This window comes from Panicum virgatum, chromosome 3N (assembly GCF_016808335.1).
Source record: "Panicum virgatum strain AP13 chromosome 3N, P.virgatum_v5, whole genome shotgun sequence".
NCBI classification, from domain to species: Eukaryota; Viridiplantae; Streptophyta; class Magnoliopsida; order Poales; family Poaceae; genus Panicum; species Panicum virgatum.
This window is the reverse complement of record NC_053147.1, coordinates 4,753,889-4,772,668: the sequence shown is the minus strand read 5'-3', so window position 1 is coordinate 4,772,668 and position 18,780 is coordinate 4,753,889. Positions and strand designations below refer to the sequence as shown.

At 50.0% G+C, this 18,780-nt stretch overlaps 1 protein-coding gene across 1 annotated transcript; it reads right to left on the bottom strand.

Annotated features, from left to right (window-relative positions):
* Positions 1 to 2,658: 2,658 nt before the first annotated feature.
* Positions 2,659 to 7,460, bottom strand: LOC120663808 (argininosuccinate synthase, chloroplastic-like). The gene is made up of 10 exons (XM_039942729.1): positions 7,283 to 7,460; positions 6,896 to 6,942; positions 6,720 to 6,801; positions 6,086 to 6,242; positions 5,938 to 5,986; positions 5,284 to 5,466; positions 4,864 to 4,938; positions 4,606 to 4,791; positions 4,273 to 4,361; positions 2,659 to 3,436 (listed from the first exon to the last, which is right to left on the bottom strand). Exons 1-10 carry the CDS (start codon positions 7,314 to 7,316, stop codon positions 2,884 to 2,886), a joined length of 1,455 nt encoding a protein of 484 aa, XP_039798663.1. The 5' UTR covers positions 7,317 to 7,460; the 3' UTR covers positions 2,659 to 2,883.
* Between the last annotated feature and the right edge of the window lie 11,320 nt (positions 7,461 to 18,780).

The window sequence follows — 18,780 nt, the reverse complement described above, 5'->3', positions numbered from 1 at the left end:
TTGATAAATTAGGATATTTAATAATAAATTAATCTTTAGAGTTCAAACTTAAATGAAAAATAACTATGAAAAAATTATAATATTTTTTTAATATGCATTGTGATGACACTACTACCCTGAAAGATTGAAATTAGAATTCAACTTGTGTATGGAGAAACAAAAAGGACAAATTGTATTATAGGGTAAAATAAACTAATTGCATAGTTTATGGGGTAAATTGAACCAAGTTATAATTTATGGGGTTATTCAAATTTTGGCTATAGTCCAGGGGAGTAATTTAGACTTTTTTCTATCTTAAAATGTGAACCTTTGCTCGCTGGCACTACTCATTAACGGCGCCAATTCTTTTTTTTCTTCTTTCTCAACCTCATCCATCATCAACAACAATTGTAGGGGGTTTGGAGGCCTCGGACCCTTGGTAGTATATATACTAGTATAGAGGTAGAGAGGAGAGGAGTGTTAAGTCCTACAGTTTATGTGACATCGACGTCGAGCATTGGTATACTAATAAAAAGTAACTCCAAAGAGGGTTAGATGTAGTGGAGGCCAATATGGCAGGAGGAACAACCGAAGAAGCATGGTGTGGAGGAGATGGATTCGTTGGCATTATGGCATTATCTGCGGACTTCATTGTATCTTATTACTTGCATCTTTTTAGACAGTTTATCACATTATTTCATAAAAAAATATAGCTAATGTTCGCATCATTTTATATTCCTTTATTCGATGTACTACGTCATAATTGTTTTGAGAAGAATGCATGATAGCGTATATATTATTGTATTTTAATGTTTTTCGACACGATGTATATCGAACCTCATTTCCATTAAGCATCAACATAAATACCACACAGTTTTGTTACAAAGACCCAGGGTGGAGAAAAGGTGGTAAGAAATTTATCACATTTTTATTGGAAGAAGCAATAACACAAAAAATGTAAAAGTATATAATTTTACTATATTTAAGGATATTTTCGGATTCGACCATAACATATATTTTCTTGCCACTATGGCACATAAATGATATATATCCCATCTTCGAAGGTAGGCATATCAACATTTCATGTCATGTGCATATGAATTTACTGCATCTAAACAAATAGTAGGGTGTAAAATTTAGTGGGTAATTATCCTAAGGTATTCTAAGAAGCATGCTAGTACGTAGCTATTTTCAGGATGTAAATAAGCCACTTTCTAATTAATATCCGTGCATGTTCTTGTTCATCCAGAAAAACTATACTAGGTAAAGACAATATGAGGATTTCAGGGTACTAATTAAGTCAAGGTATATGAAAGGTTATTGAAGCACATATACCATAAACTATGTTTCTGGTGTAATCATTCCAGGTTTCAGTATGAGATAACATAGCATGTTCATAGCGTTGGATAAATAGTGTAAAATCAATATAAGGCATATATGCACATCAATAACAAATGAATGGCCAAAATATAAGGGCTCAACTATTAAAATGCATGCACAACATTTGGAGGAATTTCCAGGGTCCCTGATAGTTCGTTTCTTAGTTCAATACTCTGCAGTTTTTTTCCTATAAGATGAAGTCTTTGTCGCAAAACATTATAGCCTCAGTGTTTCTTAAGAGCATAGGAAGGAACAGTTGCAATTGTAGAGTATAAAGGACAATGCTAAGCTTTCTAGTATGGTTAGCATGTAATGCAAAAATACGGTACTAGTAGGAAAATTTCTAATTCCTAGATTTTTTGCAATTGTCGTTGTCGTTTTGCTTTGCTAATGCAAATTTATTGCATCCCTAACATTGCTTAGCATTGCTATAAGCCAACACTACTGGAAAAACTGGCAGGGGAATAAAAACCCGATAGGTAATTTTTATTTACCTATCAAGCTAGGTCTGTCGGTATTTTTCTTTCGGATTACTGTCAAAAAATTAGTTTTATATTTCCTATCGGTATTTCTATCGGTTTTTAACCGACAGAGAAATTCCGCTTTCCAGTAGTGCAATAACTGTATAATTATCCTTTTCCATTTCTAACATCTACTAATCATGGTTTAGCTTTCTCAAACTAATGTTCATGTTTAATTAAATGCTTCAAGATATGCACCCTCGATTACATTTTCCATTTTCTTCTAACTAAGAGGTTCAGTACAATCAATTTTGAGGGCCTCTATTATTTTCCATACATCTGTAGATCCATGTGGTACAGAAATCCTACAGCAGTTCTTACATTCATGGATAAATAGAGGTTGTTTAAGGCCATGAACGTAAATGTGCAACTACTAAATTCGAAGCGCAGTTCCTAAACAGTCAATGATCATGTCATTTCATCATCTGAACCTTAAATGACCTTCGCTACATGCTCTCCTTAAGGAAAATAATAATTTGACTGGTGCTCATCTCAAATTGGCCTTCAAATTTTCACTGCACATGGGTAAGTTCAATTAGTTCCTACTTTGGGGCTGATTCCTCTTATTAGAAATATAAGATCACTTGGATTTGCGTCACAAACCAAAACGGATGGTATAAAGACTGTTGTCTGCAGTCGTTTCCAAGGTTTGCACCAACTCATCAGGTCAGAATGTTCCGTTTCGTCTTTAGCCCTCCACACTACCTACCTCCAAGGTGGCAGTGCCACTCAATCAATTGCGGATGAGATGAACTGGGGGCAGGTTGAGAGGCTCCAATGTAAAATTTATATTTACCATTTATTTATACGTCTGAACTTGTGTCCTACATCAGCAGCCAGCAGATTACTAATAATATTCATATCCATTCTGTCATCCAAATGCATTCAGAGTTCACTGGGACAAACTTAAAACGATTGGTACAAAATGATGTGTGTGCAATCACTCGAAACTATTTGACAGTTTCTGAATGATGGCTTTTATTTCTAAAACAAACAGAGGAGCTTAGATGCCCTTCTCCAGCATCGCCCGGACCCGTGTCGGGAGACCATAGAGCCGGATGAATCCCTCAGCATCAGCCTGGTTGTAGATCTCCATGTTCTCAAATGATGAGATGTCCTCCCTGTAGAGGCTGTAGGGGCTCTTCCGGGATGCAACATTTACCGACCCCTTGTACAGCTTCAGGGTCACTGAACCAGTGGTCGTCGCGGTGATCTTCTCCATGAAGGCGTCAAAGGACTGCCGGAGAGGGTCAAACCAGCGGCCTGCATAGACCAGCTCAGCATACTTGAGGGCCACCATGTCCTTCCACTGCATGGTCTCCCTGTCCAGAGTCAAGGCCTCAAGCTCCCGCACCGCGGCTGCCATGATGGTACCACCAGGGGTTTCATAGACACCACGGGACTTCATGCCTACAAGGCGGTTCTCTACCATGTCAATGCGCCCGATCCCATGCTTCCCACCAATTTCATTGAGCTCCGCAAGGAGGGATGCTGGTGAGAGCTCCCGTCCGTTGATGGAAACAGGAACACCTGCAACGATGCCAATCTCCAGATACCTGCATGCACAGAGCTTAGCAAATTAGTATATGCATCTGGTATGCTAATGAAAACCTGTGTCTCAGAAAAGAAAAGAAAAGGAAAGGAAAGATTGACAAAATACCTACATGAAGATGGAAAATGGCAAAACCAGTTACAATAAATGTAAAAGAACAAAAGCAGCTATGACACAACTGGTTTGGTTTCTGTGCATACCCACTAAACAAGGAATTTACTTTTCATGTATAATAAAAAGCCTTATCTCAGTACATGTATCTACAGTCTGGCATGATAAATAGATGAAACTATGCTGCATCTACATTGCAGAACCACTGTGAGCTTGTTGCCTAGGTTCCTAAACCACAAAACCCAGGCAATGTAGTTGAGGCCCATCTTCACTTCTCTTATATAAAAATGATTATTTCAGTTTCACATTGTAACATCAACATAAAGCTACCAAGTGAATGATATTGTAAATAGCAATTTGTCAATAACTTGAGATTTCACATTGTTGAATATTATAAAATTCGTCATAGGTAAATTCGTAGTCAGACTAATCCCTATCCAGATCCGATACCAACCCTACTTGGATGGTCATGTTCTCCAATTATGGAGGACCAGGTGCCACAATGTCAAAATATCCTAAGCCGCTATATTAAAAATGGGGCAATTGTCATTTTTGAAGTAAAAAATGGGCAATTGTCACTTTGGAATATGTAAACTTAGCTACATGCTGCAAGAAAGGAGGTAAAGGACCTTAAAGGATGGATACTTATGTACTTCAGGACCAGAGCAGCAAAAAGGAAAAGGTAAACTATTTTCCTCCCAAAAATAATATAAACAATTTATCACTCACTCAGGTTCTGAAGGTGCATTCTCTGGAGCAACAGACATCATATACATATCTTCCTTTGGCTCATTTGCTGGGTCCTCCAAGATGTCACCCTGCAATGTATAGAGGACAATTCACTTCATCAAACATCAAAGACAAGAATCAAAATTTTTGGTTGAAGGCATCAACAAGACAGATGCAGAAGATTAGTGGATAACATTAATATGATTTGCACATATTGATTAAAAGTTTGAAACATATACATCTTATAAAATTATGGTGTACATGTACCAACAAAAGGAAGAGTTGCAAAGTGCTTTGAGAAAAAGAAATTATAATCAAGAAAATGGATAATACCTCATGGCTAAGGTGCCACAAGTTTCGATCTCGGCTGTATATTGATTTCTTTGAAACTGGTACTGGTACATTGTGTTTCTTTGCATACTCAATTGCATCTTCACGTCCTGTGATGTCCCACTCCCTCCAAGGTGCCACAACTTTGAGTTCAGGATTTAAAGCATAAAACGTAAGCTCAAAGCGAACCTGCAGCAAAGGTAAGCATCAGAAGATGAAGATGACTCACCATATTAATATTCACAATAACAGCATATCTACCTGATCATTGCCTTTCCCAGTGCATCCATGAGCAACTGCATCTGCACCAACTTCCTTGGCAACATCGACCATTGCCTGTGATGGAAATATTATTGCCCAGTATAAGACTATTAGGCCATAATACTAGGTGCTTCTAAAGATTAAGAGCATACTGATACTACAAAATACAGCCAACACCCTAAAGATCCTCAAGGATATAGCAATGCTCAATTATAACTGCAAGTATATTGATGATATATTTAATTCATTCAATAACTTACAGATCAAATGCTATCTCACATAAAAGAGAGCACAAACCCTAAACGAAAACATAACCATACAAGGCAAAAAATAATGTGCATGTGAAATACAGTTGAACACCATAGTTTAGAATATTGGTGATTGTACATAAACAAGATGTGATTATCATATCAATTTTACCTTAGCAATAACAGGCCTAGCCATTGAAGTCCCAAGCAGATACTTTCTTTCATAAACAGCACCAGCTCGCAGGCAGGGGTATATATATTCACTAACAAATTCTTCTCTCAAGTCCTTTACAACAAGCTGGCATGCTCCGCTAGCTTTTGCCTTTTTCTCCAATCCTTCCAATTCAATGGCACCCTAAGGATGGTAGCATATGGGTTAAACAGAGAGAGAGAACAATAAATAAGTGGGTCAAAAATCCACAGTGTGGCACAACCTCATTTACTCACTGACAGAAAAATAAAACATATCACTATAAGAATAGAATCTAAAAGGAACATGAGAATAGACATTTCAAAGCAACAGGTGAAAAAATCATTAATTTCTAACCCATCACTTTGCAACCAGCAGTACTGTAAACTACTAATTGATACATCAGCATTCAAAAGTATACTTTTGGCTTTGTTTTATTTACAAGATCTAATTGATAATAAATCAACATCATATTACTTTGAGATAGGAAACTATCCGGACAGAGGGAGTACTAACAACAAATCAACATGGGAGGGATATATGTTGGAATTAGATCACAATTTCAAAAAAGGACAGTTTAGCCAATTCATTATGTATGCTTGAGCGCTAGTCAGGTCGTTATGTAGCATTACATACCTGGCCAACATCAGCAGTGAAACAAACAACTTCACAACCATAGTTCTCCCTTAAATTGATAAACCAGAAAAGCATAGTAGGCACGAGTGAGATCAATATTAGACTTTAAGATTGAAAAAATGCATAATAAAGCAAGGAGTATTTATACCTGAGCCATGGAACGATAACAGATGTATCCAAGCCACCACTATAAGCTAAAACAACTTTATTTAATTTGCCACGCAATCCACCTTTGTTTTGATCACCACTACTAGCAGGGGTGACTGCACCCTGCTCTTTTCCAGTTGCCGTTGCACACCTGATAGCTGCATATTTTCACAAATATAAAGGAGTTATCATTGTAATAAAATCAAATGGCTACTGTGCTATCTATGTAGCTTTTAAAGAAAAAGAAATAGACCAAGTCATCAAGTTTCCTATTGCAAGCAGTAAGAAGCCCGTGAGTTGTACAGCTAAGTCCTCCATGACTAACTCCAAGCCCACAGGTCCATTCTTAGGAAAACTTTTCAACCGTGCAACATAGTACCTTTTTACCATAACATATCATTAATCACCAAATTGTGAAGAAAACCTGATTGAATGATAATGTTTATGCGGTTAAGATCATTTTACCTAAGGTGGCTAATCGTGCAATGGGAGTCCTAAAAGCAGTCGGACAGGAGCAGTAGAATATTCAACAAACTAAGATATGACTTGCACATGTCAGATATTTGATAGAAAATCTAGCACAGAAACAGATGGAGCCAATAGCATGGGTAGGCTTGACATATAGCATGAAGTACCTTGGCCATTGCGGGCCTTGTTGTGGCGCCGGCGAACCTGAACAGCGGCTCCAGTAGGGAGGGAATTTGACAGGGCTCCACCCTAGCATATCCACATCAAGGGTTAAACAGTCATGATTGCTGATTCCTTCGAACAAGCAAAAAAAAACAGAGGGGGAGGGAAGAGCACCGTTTACCTTCTGAACAAGGCAGGCCACATTGGTGTTCGGACGGACACTGATCCCTGCAGGGACAGCAATATATTCGTTAGATCAGCTGCGCAAATACATAACAAAGCCTAGAAACGTCTAGCGCGGCGAGCGGACGGGGACGGAGTTGTGTTTAACCCTTGATGGAAAGAGAAGATTTTGGGACTTGTTAGAACATGCTGCTACTGCGCTCATAACAAACAAATCAGCACGGCGCACGGAATAAAACGAGCCCGTGGCCAGCTCGCGGGGGTTGGAGCGTCCGCCGCATCCAATCCCGATTGGGGTTCGGTCGCTAACGAGGCGGCGGCGGCGACAAGTCGGGGATATGTTAAAGAGCAAACCGGAGAGGGTGGGATAAGAGCCGCGGCTTACCTACGACCCCGGAGGATCCTCCCGCCGACGCCATTGCAGGGGAGGGGAGGGAGGAGAGGCGGAGAGCCGGAGGGGAGACGCTCGAGGACGCGGCGGGGTGGCGGTGGCGGCCGCGCGGGTATAGCAGGACGGGGAGGGGAGGAGGGGGTTTACCCTTGTGGCGGCGAAGTGGCGATGGCCTGCTGCCTGCGGGGGCTTTTGACCAGTGGGGGAGGCCGGGTCGGGTGGAAGTCGAACCGCTGAAGATGGGCCGGGTCGGGCCGGAAGAAAGCCGTCGTCTGTTGACCGATGACCGTGGGTGGTTGGTGTGGCCAATGTCTGCGCGGGTCACTCTCTCCATGTTTGGTGACAGTCAACAGTAGTAAAAAAATCAGTCACGGATATGAAGTTTCAAAAAAAAAACAGTCGCGAATATGAACATGGATGAAATAAAGTATAATACCTGTTACCTACAACATACTAAACGTTGTTGTATCTCGTATAATAAAAAATAAAAGGCATAGTAGTTATTACATATTAACAGTAATACTCCCTCCATCCACAAAAGAATGCAATTCTTATTTTTTATAAGCCAAATAGTTTTCATATTTTGACTGAAGTTATAAAATAATAATATCATTCATGATATAAAATAAGTATCATTAGATTAATTATTGAATATATTTTATAATAAATTTATTTGCGGACATAAACGGTAATACTATTTACTATAGACTAGGCAATAATTGTCGAGTACCGCAATTAGGGACACCCTAATCGGGGTACTAAGATCGCTTCAAAAAACACAAACACCTGTTAAAGCAACTGGGCCCACGAAGGCCCACGGCCTGCTTCCCGTCCGGAAGAAAGGAAAGGACTCAAAAAGCCCAGCGTGCGGCCCATTCACATTCCCCCGAACCCACTGAACAATCTCCGCCTCGTTCGAGGGTCCCTCTCGGGTCCGCTGGGCAATCTCCACCTCGCTCGAGGGTAGCGGAACTACCCTCGAGCAGAAGACCAATCTCCGCCTCGCTCGAGGGTAGCGGATATACCCTCGAGCGGGTAACTTATTCTCTGCCTCGCTCGAAGGTCCCTCAATCACGCAACGCGCCTCCGCCTCGCTCGAGGGTAGCGGATCTACCCTCGAGCGGTGTCTCATCTCCGCCTCGCTCGAGGCCGTCTGTCGGCACAAAGGACAAACGGCTCCGCCGCCCAACCGCTCGCCGTACGAAGGCATTCAAAGCCAGCCACTCCACCACGGCTCAAAGGACGGGCGGCGTCAGGCCGCCACTCCCACAGTAGATATGACCGGGGTCCCATCTGCTGACTCTGGTCACCACACCACCATCCCGGACGCTGTGGCAGCGCCTTGGGACCTGCGACGCGGGACAAGACGGGCTCGGTACTGCTCCCGCCGACCTCCCGGACTCGCCTCCCTCTGGGGAAGGGGTCCGGCGCATCACACACGGGGGGGATCCCGGACCTCCCCCCTCCTCTCAGAGGCCCGGGACCTCCACGTGTCCCCCGGGCCTTCTAGTGTGCACGCCTGCGCCCCGACCAGGTGGTCCGGAGCCATCCTGCGCCATAACTACCGCCGGAACACTACATGGCGAAGGACGAAATCTAGGACGACAGCGACGCACGCCGCCTTCCCATAGTGTACTTCCTACCGTATCCGACCGCTGTAACCCCGCGATTCAAGGGAAAACGACGACTTCCATGCCCCCACTCGTGTACACCACCCCTCCTTATAAACTATAAAAGGAGGAGGTGGGCTTCCTTTAGCTGGGGCTGGCGGGCTGATCTCCCTGGTCTGGACTCTAGTCTGCTTGGTCTCTCTGGCTTCTCTCCTCAAGAGGACGCACAAGGACTATTGAGCACTCATCTCCACCGACTCCACTCTTAGCTGAGACTTGGGAGCTTCTCTCCCTCTATCGCCTCGCTTGTACCCCCTACTACAAGCACTCCGGGTGCAAGATAATACAGTGCCCTCGCACACCCCCTTTGCTGGACGTACGGCCCCGCGGCCGGAACCAGGATAAACCGTGCGTTACTGTGATTGCCTCTTGCATCATCATCTGGGACGAGAAAACACGCAGCATTCACTAGTTGGGATCCGGGCCCCCGGGTCGGGACACCGACAGTTGGCGCGCCAGGTAGGGGGACGCCGCGTGACATTTTTTCTATCTTTTTCCCATTTGATCTCCAGGGATGGCGAGCAGATCCAACCCATGCCCCATGGGTATCTCAGATCCGCTCCCCGCTGGGTTTGTGATCCGGTTCGGGAGTCTCGAGTTCAGAGCGACCGGCAACGGTTACCTCATGCGGCTCTTCTCGCCCAGACGCAACCCCATCGCTCCGACTACGCCAGCCCGGCGCGACAGGCGCTCGGGTCAGCGTTCGCGACAAGCGCGCGCGGAGCGTCGTCGCACGGCACGTCACAACTCCTCCACGTGGGTCGAGGCTGGCATGTCGCAACCCACCATCGAGGCGAACGGGGCCACCGTTTCGTCACCGCGTGCCTCGGCATCATCTGCACCGGCACCGTCACCTGCAGCGGCGCTAATGCCTCCCAGGGGGGCTCGACTTCGCCCTCGCCCTTCCCCTTCGGGATGCGCAACACTGCCGCTCGCACTTACGCCTCTTCAATCAGCACTAACCTCACCGAGTATGAGGATCTGCCGGGTCATCATCTTCTATCGATCCGCAACCTCATTGCGTCGTCCCTCGACGAATCCTACCCCGAGACGGCGAGCTTGATCGCTGACGACGTCAACTTCTTCATGAACAACTTCGCGGCCGAGGAGGCCGAGGACTACTCCGGGGTCTACGACCCCGACGCTCTTCGCTCGTTCCAGCTGGCGACGGCCTACTGCCTCACCTGCTCCGAAGACTCCAGCGAGGGGGATTTCGATCCTTCCCGGGAGTGCTTCATGGTGGACCTTGCGGACGAGCAAAACGACAATGCCCCGGGCAACGACGGGGAAGCCGGGGCGGACGCGCGGGCAAAGGAACCGGCGAACCCGCCTGCAGCACCTTCCTCGTCAAGCTCGGCGGCGCGACAGGCCCAGCTGGCGCAGCTCAAAGAGCTTCAAGCCAAGCTCGACGAGCAGCGTCGACAAACCCAGGAGCTGCGCGCCGCACTCGAGCAGCAGCGTACCGTGCGCGGTACACATGCCCAGGCGGCGGGACGTGTTGCCCGGGAGCGCATCCTGGCCGACGCCGACGTCGACAAATCTCCGGAACTGCAAATGGCGGGCGAGAAGCTCGTCGCTGCGGCTTACCTACTCCAAGCTATGCTCGAGCCATCGACACCTTCGGGCCACAACCTGCGCCGCAAGGCACAGGAGCTCATCGAGCAAGCTGCCGTCCAGCAGGCCGAGAGTTCTGCGTCTCGCATGCGCTCGAAGGCCCCGGAGCAGTGTGATGGGACTGCGCACCAGGACCGTGAGGTTTCCGTGCACACACCCCCAGCGGCGAAGGGCAAAGCAGCCGTAGCGCCCGGCGCGAGGGCACCCTCGGTGCACGAGTGCATCGGAGAGTTCCCGTAAGGGAGCGAATCCGTGACACTCGCGGGCACGCTGGCGACGGCGACGCCCGCAACGTCATCGACGGCAGGAGGTACACCCCTCGACGGGGTGGACGCTTCGACCCCGAGCACGACAGGGGTGAGTCACTGGAGCCTCCGGGCACCCGGGTGTTCAGCCGGGAGATTCGGACCGCGCCCTTTCCCCCGCGCTTTCGACAACCCAACACCCTCGTCAAATACTCGGGCGAGACTGATCCTGCAGTCTGGCTCAACGACTACCGCCTAGCGTGCCAGCTAGGCAGCGCGATGGAGGATGCGGTCATCATCCGCAACCTTCCTCTTCATCTTGCGGACGCCACACGAACGTGGCTCGAGCACCTGCCTGCGGATCAGATCCACAACTGGGCCGATTTGGTCCATATCTTCGTGGACAATTTCCAGGGCACGTATGTGCGCCCTGGGAACTCTTGGGACCTCAAAGGGTGTCGTCAGAAGCCCCGCGAGTCCCTGCGTGACTACGTGCGGCGCTTCTCCAAGCAGTGCACCGAGCTCCCCAGCGTCACCCACGTCGAGGTCATTAACGCTTTCCTCGAGGGTACGACGTGCAGGAATCTGGTGCATGAGCTCGCGAGAAGCCGACCCGTTAACACCAACGAGTTGTTCGACGCTGCCACCAACTTCGCCGCCGGCGAGGAGGCTGTTGGTGCCATCTTCGACGACAAATCGAGCAAGCGCAAAGATGATGCGCCCGCGGAGGGCGGCAGCGTCAAGCCCAACGCCCCCGCCAAGAAATTGAAGCGGGGGAGGAAGGGAAAGAAGCCGGTCCCACCAAACCAGCGTGAGTCGGGGCGGGCGGAGGACTCCGAGGAGGCCTTCGCTGCCGCCCCAGACCGCAAAGGTCCTCGAGGCCCCCCCCCCCCGAGTTGGTGGTGGCCAGTTCGACGACATGCTTAAGAAGCCGTGCCCTTATCACAAGGGGCCGGTCAACCATACCCTCGAGCAGTGCGAAATGCTCAAGAAGTACTATAACCGCGTCGCACATCGCGACGAAGACAAGAAGAAGAATGCAGGCGACAAAGGTGGAGATGACGAGTTCCCCCCAGTGGAGAACGCCTTCTTCATCTTTGGAGGAGCAACGACGAATATGACTTCTCGGCAGCGCAAGCGTGAGCGCCGCGAGGTCTTCTCCGTCACCAAAGCCACGCCATCCTACCTCGACTGGTCGAAGGATACCATTGCCTTTGGCCGCGAGGACCACCCCGACTACGTCCCGCATCCGGGACGGTACCCGCTCGTTGTCGACCCCATCATCGGCAACACCCGCTTCTCCAAGGTGCTCATGGACGGAGGCAGCAGCCTCAACATTATGTACGCCCCCACCTTGGAGCTCATGGGGATTGGACTGGACAAGCTTCGCCCCAGCAAGTCGCCATTTCACGGCGTCGCGCCGGGAAAGCGAGTCCAACCCCTCGGCCAGATCAATCTGCCTGTGTGCTTCGGCACAGCAGCCAACTTCCGCAAGGAGGTACTCACTTTCGAGGTAGTGGGATTTCGAGGGTCCTATCATGCCATCCTTGGTCGTCCTTGCTACGCCAAGTTTATGGCTGTCCCCAACTACACCTACCTCAAGCTCAAAATGCCGGGTCCAAAGGGCGTCATCACCATTGGCTCTTCGTTCGAGCACGCCTACGAGTGCGACGTTGAGTGCGTTGAGCGCGCGGAAGCTCAAGCGGAGGACGAGGCCCTCGCAGCCACCCTCGACAACATGGCGAGCGAGGCCTTAGACTCCACGCACCGACACGCCGGGAGCTTTGAGCCCGCCGAGGGTATCAAGAAAGTACCCCTCGACCCAAGCCGCTCCGACGACAAGGTGTTGCAGATCAGCGTCACCCTCGACGACAAATAGGAAGTGGTGCTCGTCGATTTCCTCCGCGCCAACGCAGATATCTTTGCGTGGAGCCCCTCGGACATGCCTGGCATACCGAGGGAGGTCGCCGAGCACTCTCTTGATGTCCGACCCAACTCCAAGCCGGTGAAGCAGCGCCTAAGACGCTTCGACGAGCTCAAGCGCCGGGCGATCGGTGAGGAGTTGCAGAAACTTCTGGCGGCCGGATTCATCAAAGAGGTATTCCATCCCGAGTGGCTAGCTAATCCAGTATTAGTGAAGAAAAAGAGTGGGAGCTGGAGGATGTGTGTAGACTACACTAGTTTAAATAAGACATGTCCGAAGGTTCCCTTTCCTTTGCCACGAATCGATCAGATTGTAGACACTACTGCGGGATGTGAGCTCTTGTCCTTTCTTGATGCTTACTCCGGTTACCACCAAATCAAGATGAAAGAGTCCGACTAGCTCGCGACTTCTTTTATCACACCTTTCGGCATGTACTGCTACGTTACGATGCCCTTCGGCCTCAGAAACGCCGGAGCCACCTATCAACGGTGCATGCTCCACGTTTTCGGATACCATCTCGGGCGCAGCGTAGAAGCATATGTCGATGATATCGTTGTGAAATCCAGGAAGGCGGACGACCTGGTTGCTGATCTCAGGATCGCATTCGATTGCCTACGAGCCAAAGGGGTAAAACTAAACCCCGAGAAGTGCATGTTCGGGGTGCCTCGAGGCATGCTCTTGGGTTTCATTGTCTCCCAGCGGGGAATCGAACCCAACCCTGACAAAGTCTCGGCCATCACTCGGATGGGACCGATCCGAGACTTGAAGGGGGTACAGAGGGTCATGGGATGCCTAGCGTCCCTTAGCCGTTTTATCTCGCGTCTCGGCGAGAAAGGCTTACCCCTGTACCGACTCTTGAGGAAAACTGAGCGCTTCACGTGGACCCCCGAAGCTCAAGAAGCCCTCGAAAGGCTGAAAGCATCGCTCACTCGAGCTCCCATTCTCACACCGCCTACGGACGGCAAGCCCCTCTATCTGTACGTAGCCGCGATGACCCAAGTGGTCAGCGCGGTGATCGTGGTCGAAAGACAAGAGGAGGGTCATGCTCTGCCCGTCCAATGACCAGTGTATTACATCAGCGAGGTGTTGTCTGAAACTAAGACACGCTATCCACAGATTCAAAAGCTGCTCTACGCGGTGGTTTTGGCTCGGCGCAAGCTGCGCCACTACTTCGAGGCTCATCCCGTCACCGTGGTCTCATCTTTCCCCTTGGGAGAGATAGCTCGCAACCGGGAAGCCGAGGGTAGAATTACCAAATGGTCTGTGGAACTGATGGGAGAAACACTCACTTACGCCCCTCGCAAGGCAATCAAGTCCCAAATCTTGGCTGGCTTCGTGGCTGAGTGGACGGACACTCAGCTACCCCCATCGCAAATCCAGGGCGAATGCTGGACTATGTACTTCGACGGGTCGGTGATGAAAACCGGCGCCGGTGCCGGCCTTCTCTTCATCTCACCCCTCGGAGAACACATGCGGTACGTGACCCGCTTGCATTTCCCTGCTTCGAACAACATGGCGGAGTATGAGGCCCTCCTTGAGGGCCTCTGCATTGCCGTCGAACTTGGCGTCAAGCGCCTCGACATACGCGGGGACTCTCAACTCGTCGTCGATCAAGTCATGAAGGAGTCTAGATGTCACGACCCAAAGATGGAGGCGTACTGCAACGCAGTACGCCGCCTCGAAAACAAGTTCGACGGCCTTGAGCTCAATCATGTCCCGTGCAAGTATAACGAGGACGCCGACGAACTGGCCAAGATAGCTTCGGGGCGGACCACCGTCCCCCCGAACATCTTCGCTCGCGACATCTCCAAGCCCTCCGTCGAGTTCAATCAACCGACGGAGCCAAGCCCCTCGTCCGCCGGGCCCTCCGGCGGGAACCCCCCGGCGGACGGGGTCGAGCCCATGGACTTTGACCTCGGGACCACCTCCGCGGACGAGGCCGAAGCAATGGAAGTTGACGAGGCCCCCACTTCGCAAGACTGGCGCGTCCAGTACCTTGACTGGATAGTTCGAGGGATCTTACCCTCAGACCACGCTCAGGCGCGATGCCTCGCCAGGCGGGCCAAGTCCTTCGTCCTAATCGACAATGAGCTACACAAGCGTAGCCCCTCGGGTGTCCTGCAACGATGCATCCCCATCCCCGAGGGCAAGGAGCTGATCCGCGACATCCATGCCGGCGTCTGCGGGCATCACGCCGCGCCACGCACTCTCGTGGGTAACGCGTTTCGACAAGGCTTTTACTAGCCCACCGCAGTCGCCGACGCCACTGACGTTGTGCGGACCTGCGAGGGGTGCCAGTTCTATGCTCGAAAAACACATCTTCCGGCCCATGCTCTGCAGACCATCCCCATCACGTGGCCGTTCGCCGTGTGGGGGCTGGATCTTGTCGGTCCGTTGAAGAAGGCGCCGGGGGGCTTCACCCACTTGCTGGTAGCGGTCGACAAGTTCTCCAAATGGATCGAGGCTCGACCCATCGGCAAGATCAAATCCGAGCAAGCGGTCCAATTCTTCACTGACATCGTCTTCAGGTTCGGGGTCCCGAACTCGATCATCACCGACAACGGCACCCAGTTCACAGGCAAGAAGTTCTTGGCGTTCTGCGACAGCTTCCACATACGTGTGGACTGGTCGGCTGTGGCACACCCACAGACGAACGGGCAAGTGGAGCACGCCAACGGCATGATCCTCCAAGGACTAAAGCCAAGAATCTTCAACCAGCTGAACAAGTTTGGCCGGAGGTGGCTCACGGAACTACCCTCGGTCATCTGGAGCCTGAGGACGACCCCAAGCAGAGCTACGGGTTTGTAGCAGCACCGTCCAAATTAAACCGGCTTAAATGCACTAACCATCATCTTAATACTTAATCAAGTTATTGTGCACTTAAAACGGTGTAACCTGACAGGCTGTCGGGTAAAATCCCGATTAAACTACTGTACTCCAGGATCACAATTGCACTTAGACCCGTACGAAGACGAGCACAGGTGATACCAGCACACATAAATCTTCAAATTAATTTACAACACCAGTTTTACATAAAAGCCTTAAATACAAACAACAGAGTTCAAACGCACAGCGGAAGTTTAAAACTGAGTTCGAAATACAATACGATAGCTACGACGACGCTAAAAGGTGAGCTCCACATCCTGCCCACCGATGTGACGCCAACCTGCCCAATCTTCACGGGGAAGACGGGGCCCACTCGACGGTCCAACCTGGAGGAAGCGGCTGTCCAATCCAGGACGCACAGATCTCCTCGAAGTCCGCTGGGACACAACCTGCTCAGAAGGGTTACAACAACAACCCTGAGTATACTAATACTCAGCAAGGCTTACCCGACTCTGGGTATACTTAGCCCATTACCTAGACATGCAAAGCTTTTTGGCTCTGGAGTTCTTTTGCTGAAAGGCTGCTATAAGTGAATCCTTACTTTCAATATTTTAGCTCCATTTAGTATATCAAGTATTACTAAGTTTGCCTATTCATCTAGAACACACATGGTGGAACAGATTATCTTTTAGTAACTTCCAAACCAGTCTTTTCCATTCCGTTTTCATTCCACTTTCTTACTACGATGTGACAAAGAGATCAAGGCTCTCATAACCGCGAGTCACGGCGAATCGATCCGATTTAACCTTGCAAGGTGGACCTAACTCACACGACACATGTAAGCCCCATCGGGCCACGCGCGTCAACTGTTTCCACATTACCACGGCATCTGAACTACGCCTGCTAAAACCCAGGTGATGGGCCCCTCGCAGTGATCTCCCGGAGAACCCGGAGGCGGCATCCTATCCAACACCCGCCAACTCCCACGCCCAGCGTAGCATGGCGGAATTCAAATCACCGCTGTAAGGTGGTACACAGCTTACCGGTTTCAACTACCTCCTACTTCCGGTATGTGGTTAGTACTGTTCAATCCTCGATCAGCACTGCCAACAACGGAACGGTCCTCAATCGACACAGGCGGAGCTTACTTTCCATCCATTCCATACCAAAACCAACTCATTTCCGCCCGGTCTCCATTTCTCTTTACTCAACAAATCATTTCAAGCCAAAGCTAAGGGATCAAGATCCTAAACTCGCGAGTGACAGTAATCACTCGACTTCTACCGAAATCCTATTTAGCAAAGCATTTCTATCGACACCTGCATACTAGTATAGGCCCACGGTACCTAGAGAAACATGCATACTATGGTTCCATTCAACTCCTAGAACATAAATGCACAATACTTAAATAAACATTGAATAATTAAAATAAGGTTATGCTCCGGGGCTTGCCTTGCAGGTCAGCGGGGTTAACTAGGTCTCCGGGGGCGTGCTCAACGGCATCCTCCTGCTGCGCTCCTGCTCGTGGCTCCTGGACCGGCTCAGCAACTAGCTCGTGGACAGCGTCGTTCGTGGCGTCTACACGAATAAAATATGTCACGCAACAGATAGGACACAGAGTAATGCATAAGAGCTTATGATGCGAAAACAAAGTTCAAACATTTAGCCTGAAGTGTTTCCTTCAAAAACAACTACTAAAACGACTTAGGTTAGCATGGATTAACAGGAATTTGCTTTGCATGCATGAAACAATTAACTAACCCTAGTAAGTAAATGAAGTATAAAAAGATCTACCCAAAAGCGCATAGCAACAGGCCATCAAACTTTTACAGTGGGCTACACATGAACTGAGTAAGCCACTACGAATTTTCCATAATTTTTAGAGTTATAGAACAAGCGGTAATAAATAAACTAGGTTTAACGCAAACCGAAATTTCAGCAGAGCAAAAATGATAAAATGCATGCTTAAGTATTTTTCCTCTGAAAATCTCGATTTTAGAAACCTAACAAAATTGGGTTTGCAATTTTTGGATTTTTCTACAAATTTCTACACTTTTAGGAAGGTTCCAGCCATTTAAATGAAAGGAAAACAATAAAAAGGGGGGCTGACAGCCGGGCCCCACATGGCAGTGGGCGCCGGCCCAGCTGCTCCCCCTCCCCTACTTCGCGCGCGCTTGCGCGGCCATGGCCGGCGCGGCGCTGACGGGCCCGCAGCGGGGCTTCCGCTGGCGGGGGCCGGCCGGCGGCACTACTGCGGGGCGCCACGGCCAGGACGGCAGGCGGAGTCGGGGCGCGGGCGCGGGACAGGGGCGCGTGGCGCAGGGGCGGCGGCGGCGGCGCGTGCGGCTTGGAGCGGCAGCGGCGGCGACGTTCCGGCCACTGCGGCGCAAGGAGGCGGCGGGAGCGGGCGGCGTGAGCCTCAGGAAGGCCAAGAGGCCTAGGGGCGCGCGGTAGGGGGCCGCGGGCTGGAGCAGGGAGCTCCGGCGGCGCGCGCGGGCGGCGCTCAGCGCGTCCGCGGCGGCGCGGCGGCACTGCGGAGGCGGTGGCGTGGGATTCGGCCGGGGAAAGGGTCAGGAAGGGAGAGGAGAGCGCGGTGGAGCTCACCAGGGGCTCGATTTGGGCGGAGAAGACCTCGGAGAGGGAGCTCGACGGCGCGGGGTGGAGTTCGGGGCGACGGCAATGGCGGACGCAGTTCTGTAGCTCGATTTCGGCCGGGGTAGAGCACGGCCGCGCTCGTGGAGAGATGGACGAGCTTCGGGGCGAGGTGTAGTGGGTTGGAGCGCGATGAATCGAAGCGGGGCGGCGTGCCGTGGCCGGCGCGACGAACGGCGGCGACTCTGCTTGGTTCTGCCCGCTTGAGCTCGACCTAGCTCCGAGGAAGGAGAATGGGGAACGGAACGGGAAGCTTCGGGCGTCCACGAGGATAAGAGCGCCGACGCCGAGGTCGGGCGCGATTGCCGACGCGTGGACGCGCTCGCCGGCGACCACGGCGGCGGTATGGGCGTCGGGGCACAGTGTCGAGCACAGGAGGAGCACTGTTTGCTCGCTTAAAAGATTTTAGCCCGAGTTTGACCAGTTGAAACTCAAAATTTCATATAAGAACTTGAAATTTGGCCAAAATAAAAGTTGTAGAGGAAGGAAAGATCTACAACTTTCGTTTTGGGCGGAAGTTGAATTGAAGCTCCGATCAAGGACAAAAACGAGATCGAAAAC

What these genes read in the sequence shown, in the direction of transcription:
- LOC120663808 (XM_039942729.1), bottom strand. Translation starts at nt 7,316, where the DNA reads ATGGCGTCGGCGGGAGGATCCTCCGGGGTCGTAG. An exon ending in GTTATCGTTCCATGGCTCAG is followed by an intron (nt 5,987 to 6,085) that starts GTATAAATACTC and finishes TATCAATTTAAG; the next exon opens with GGAGAACTATGGTTGTGAAG. An exon ending in TCACTGCTGATGTTGGCCAG is followed by an intron (nt 5,467 to 5,937) that starts GTATGTAATGCT and finishes TACCATCCTTAG; the next exon opens with GGTGCCATTGAATTGGAAGG.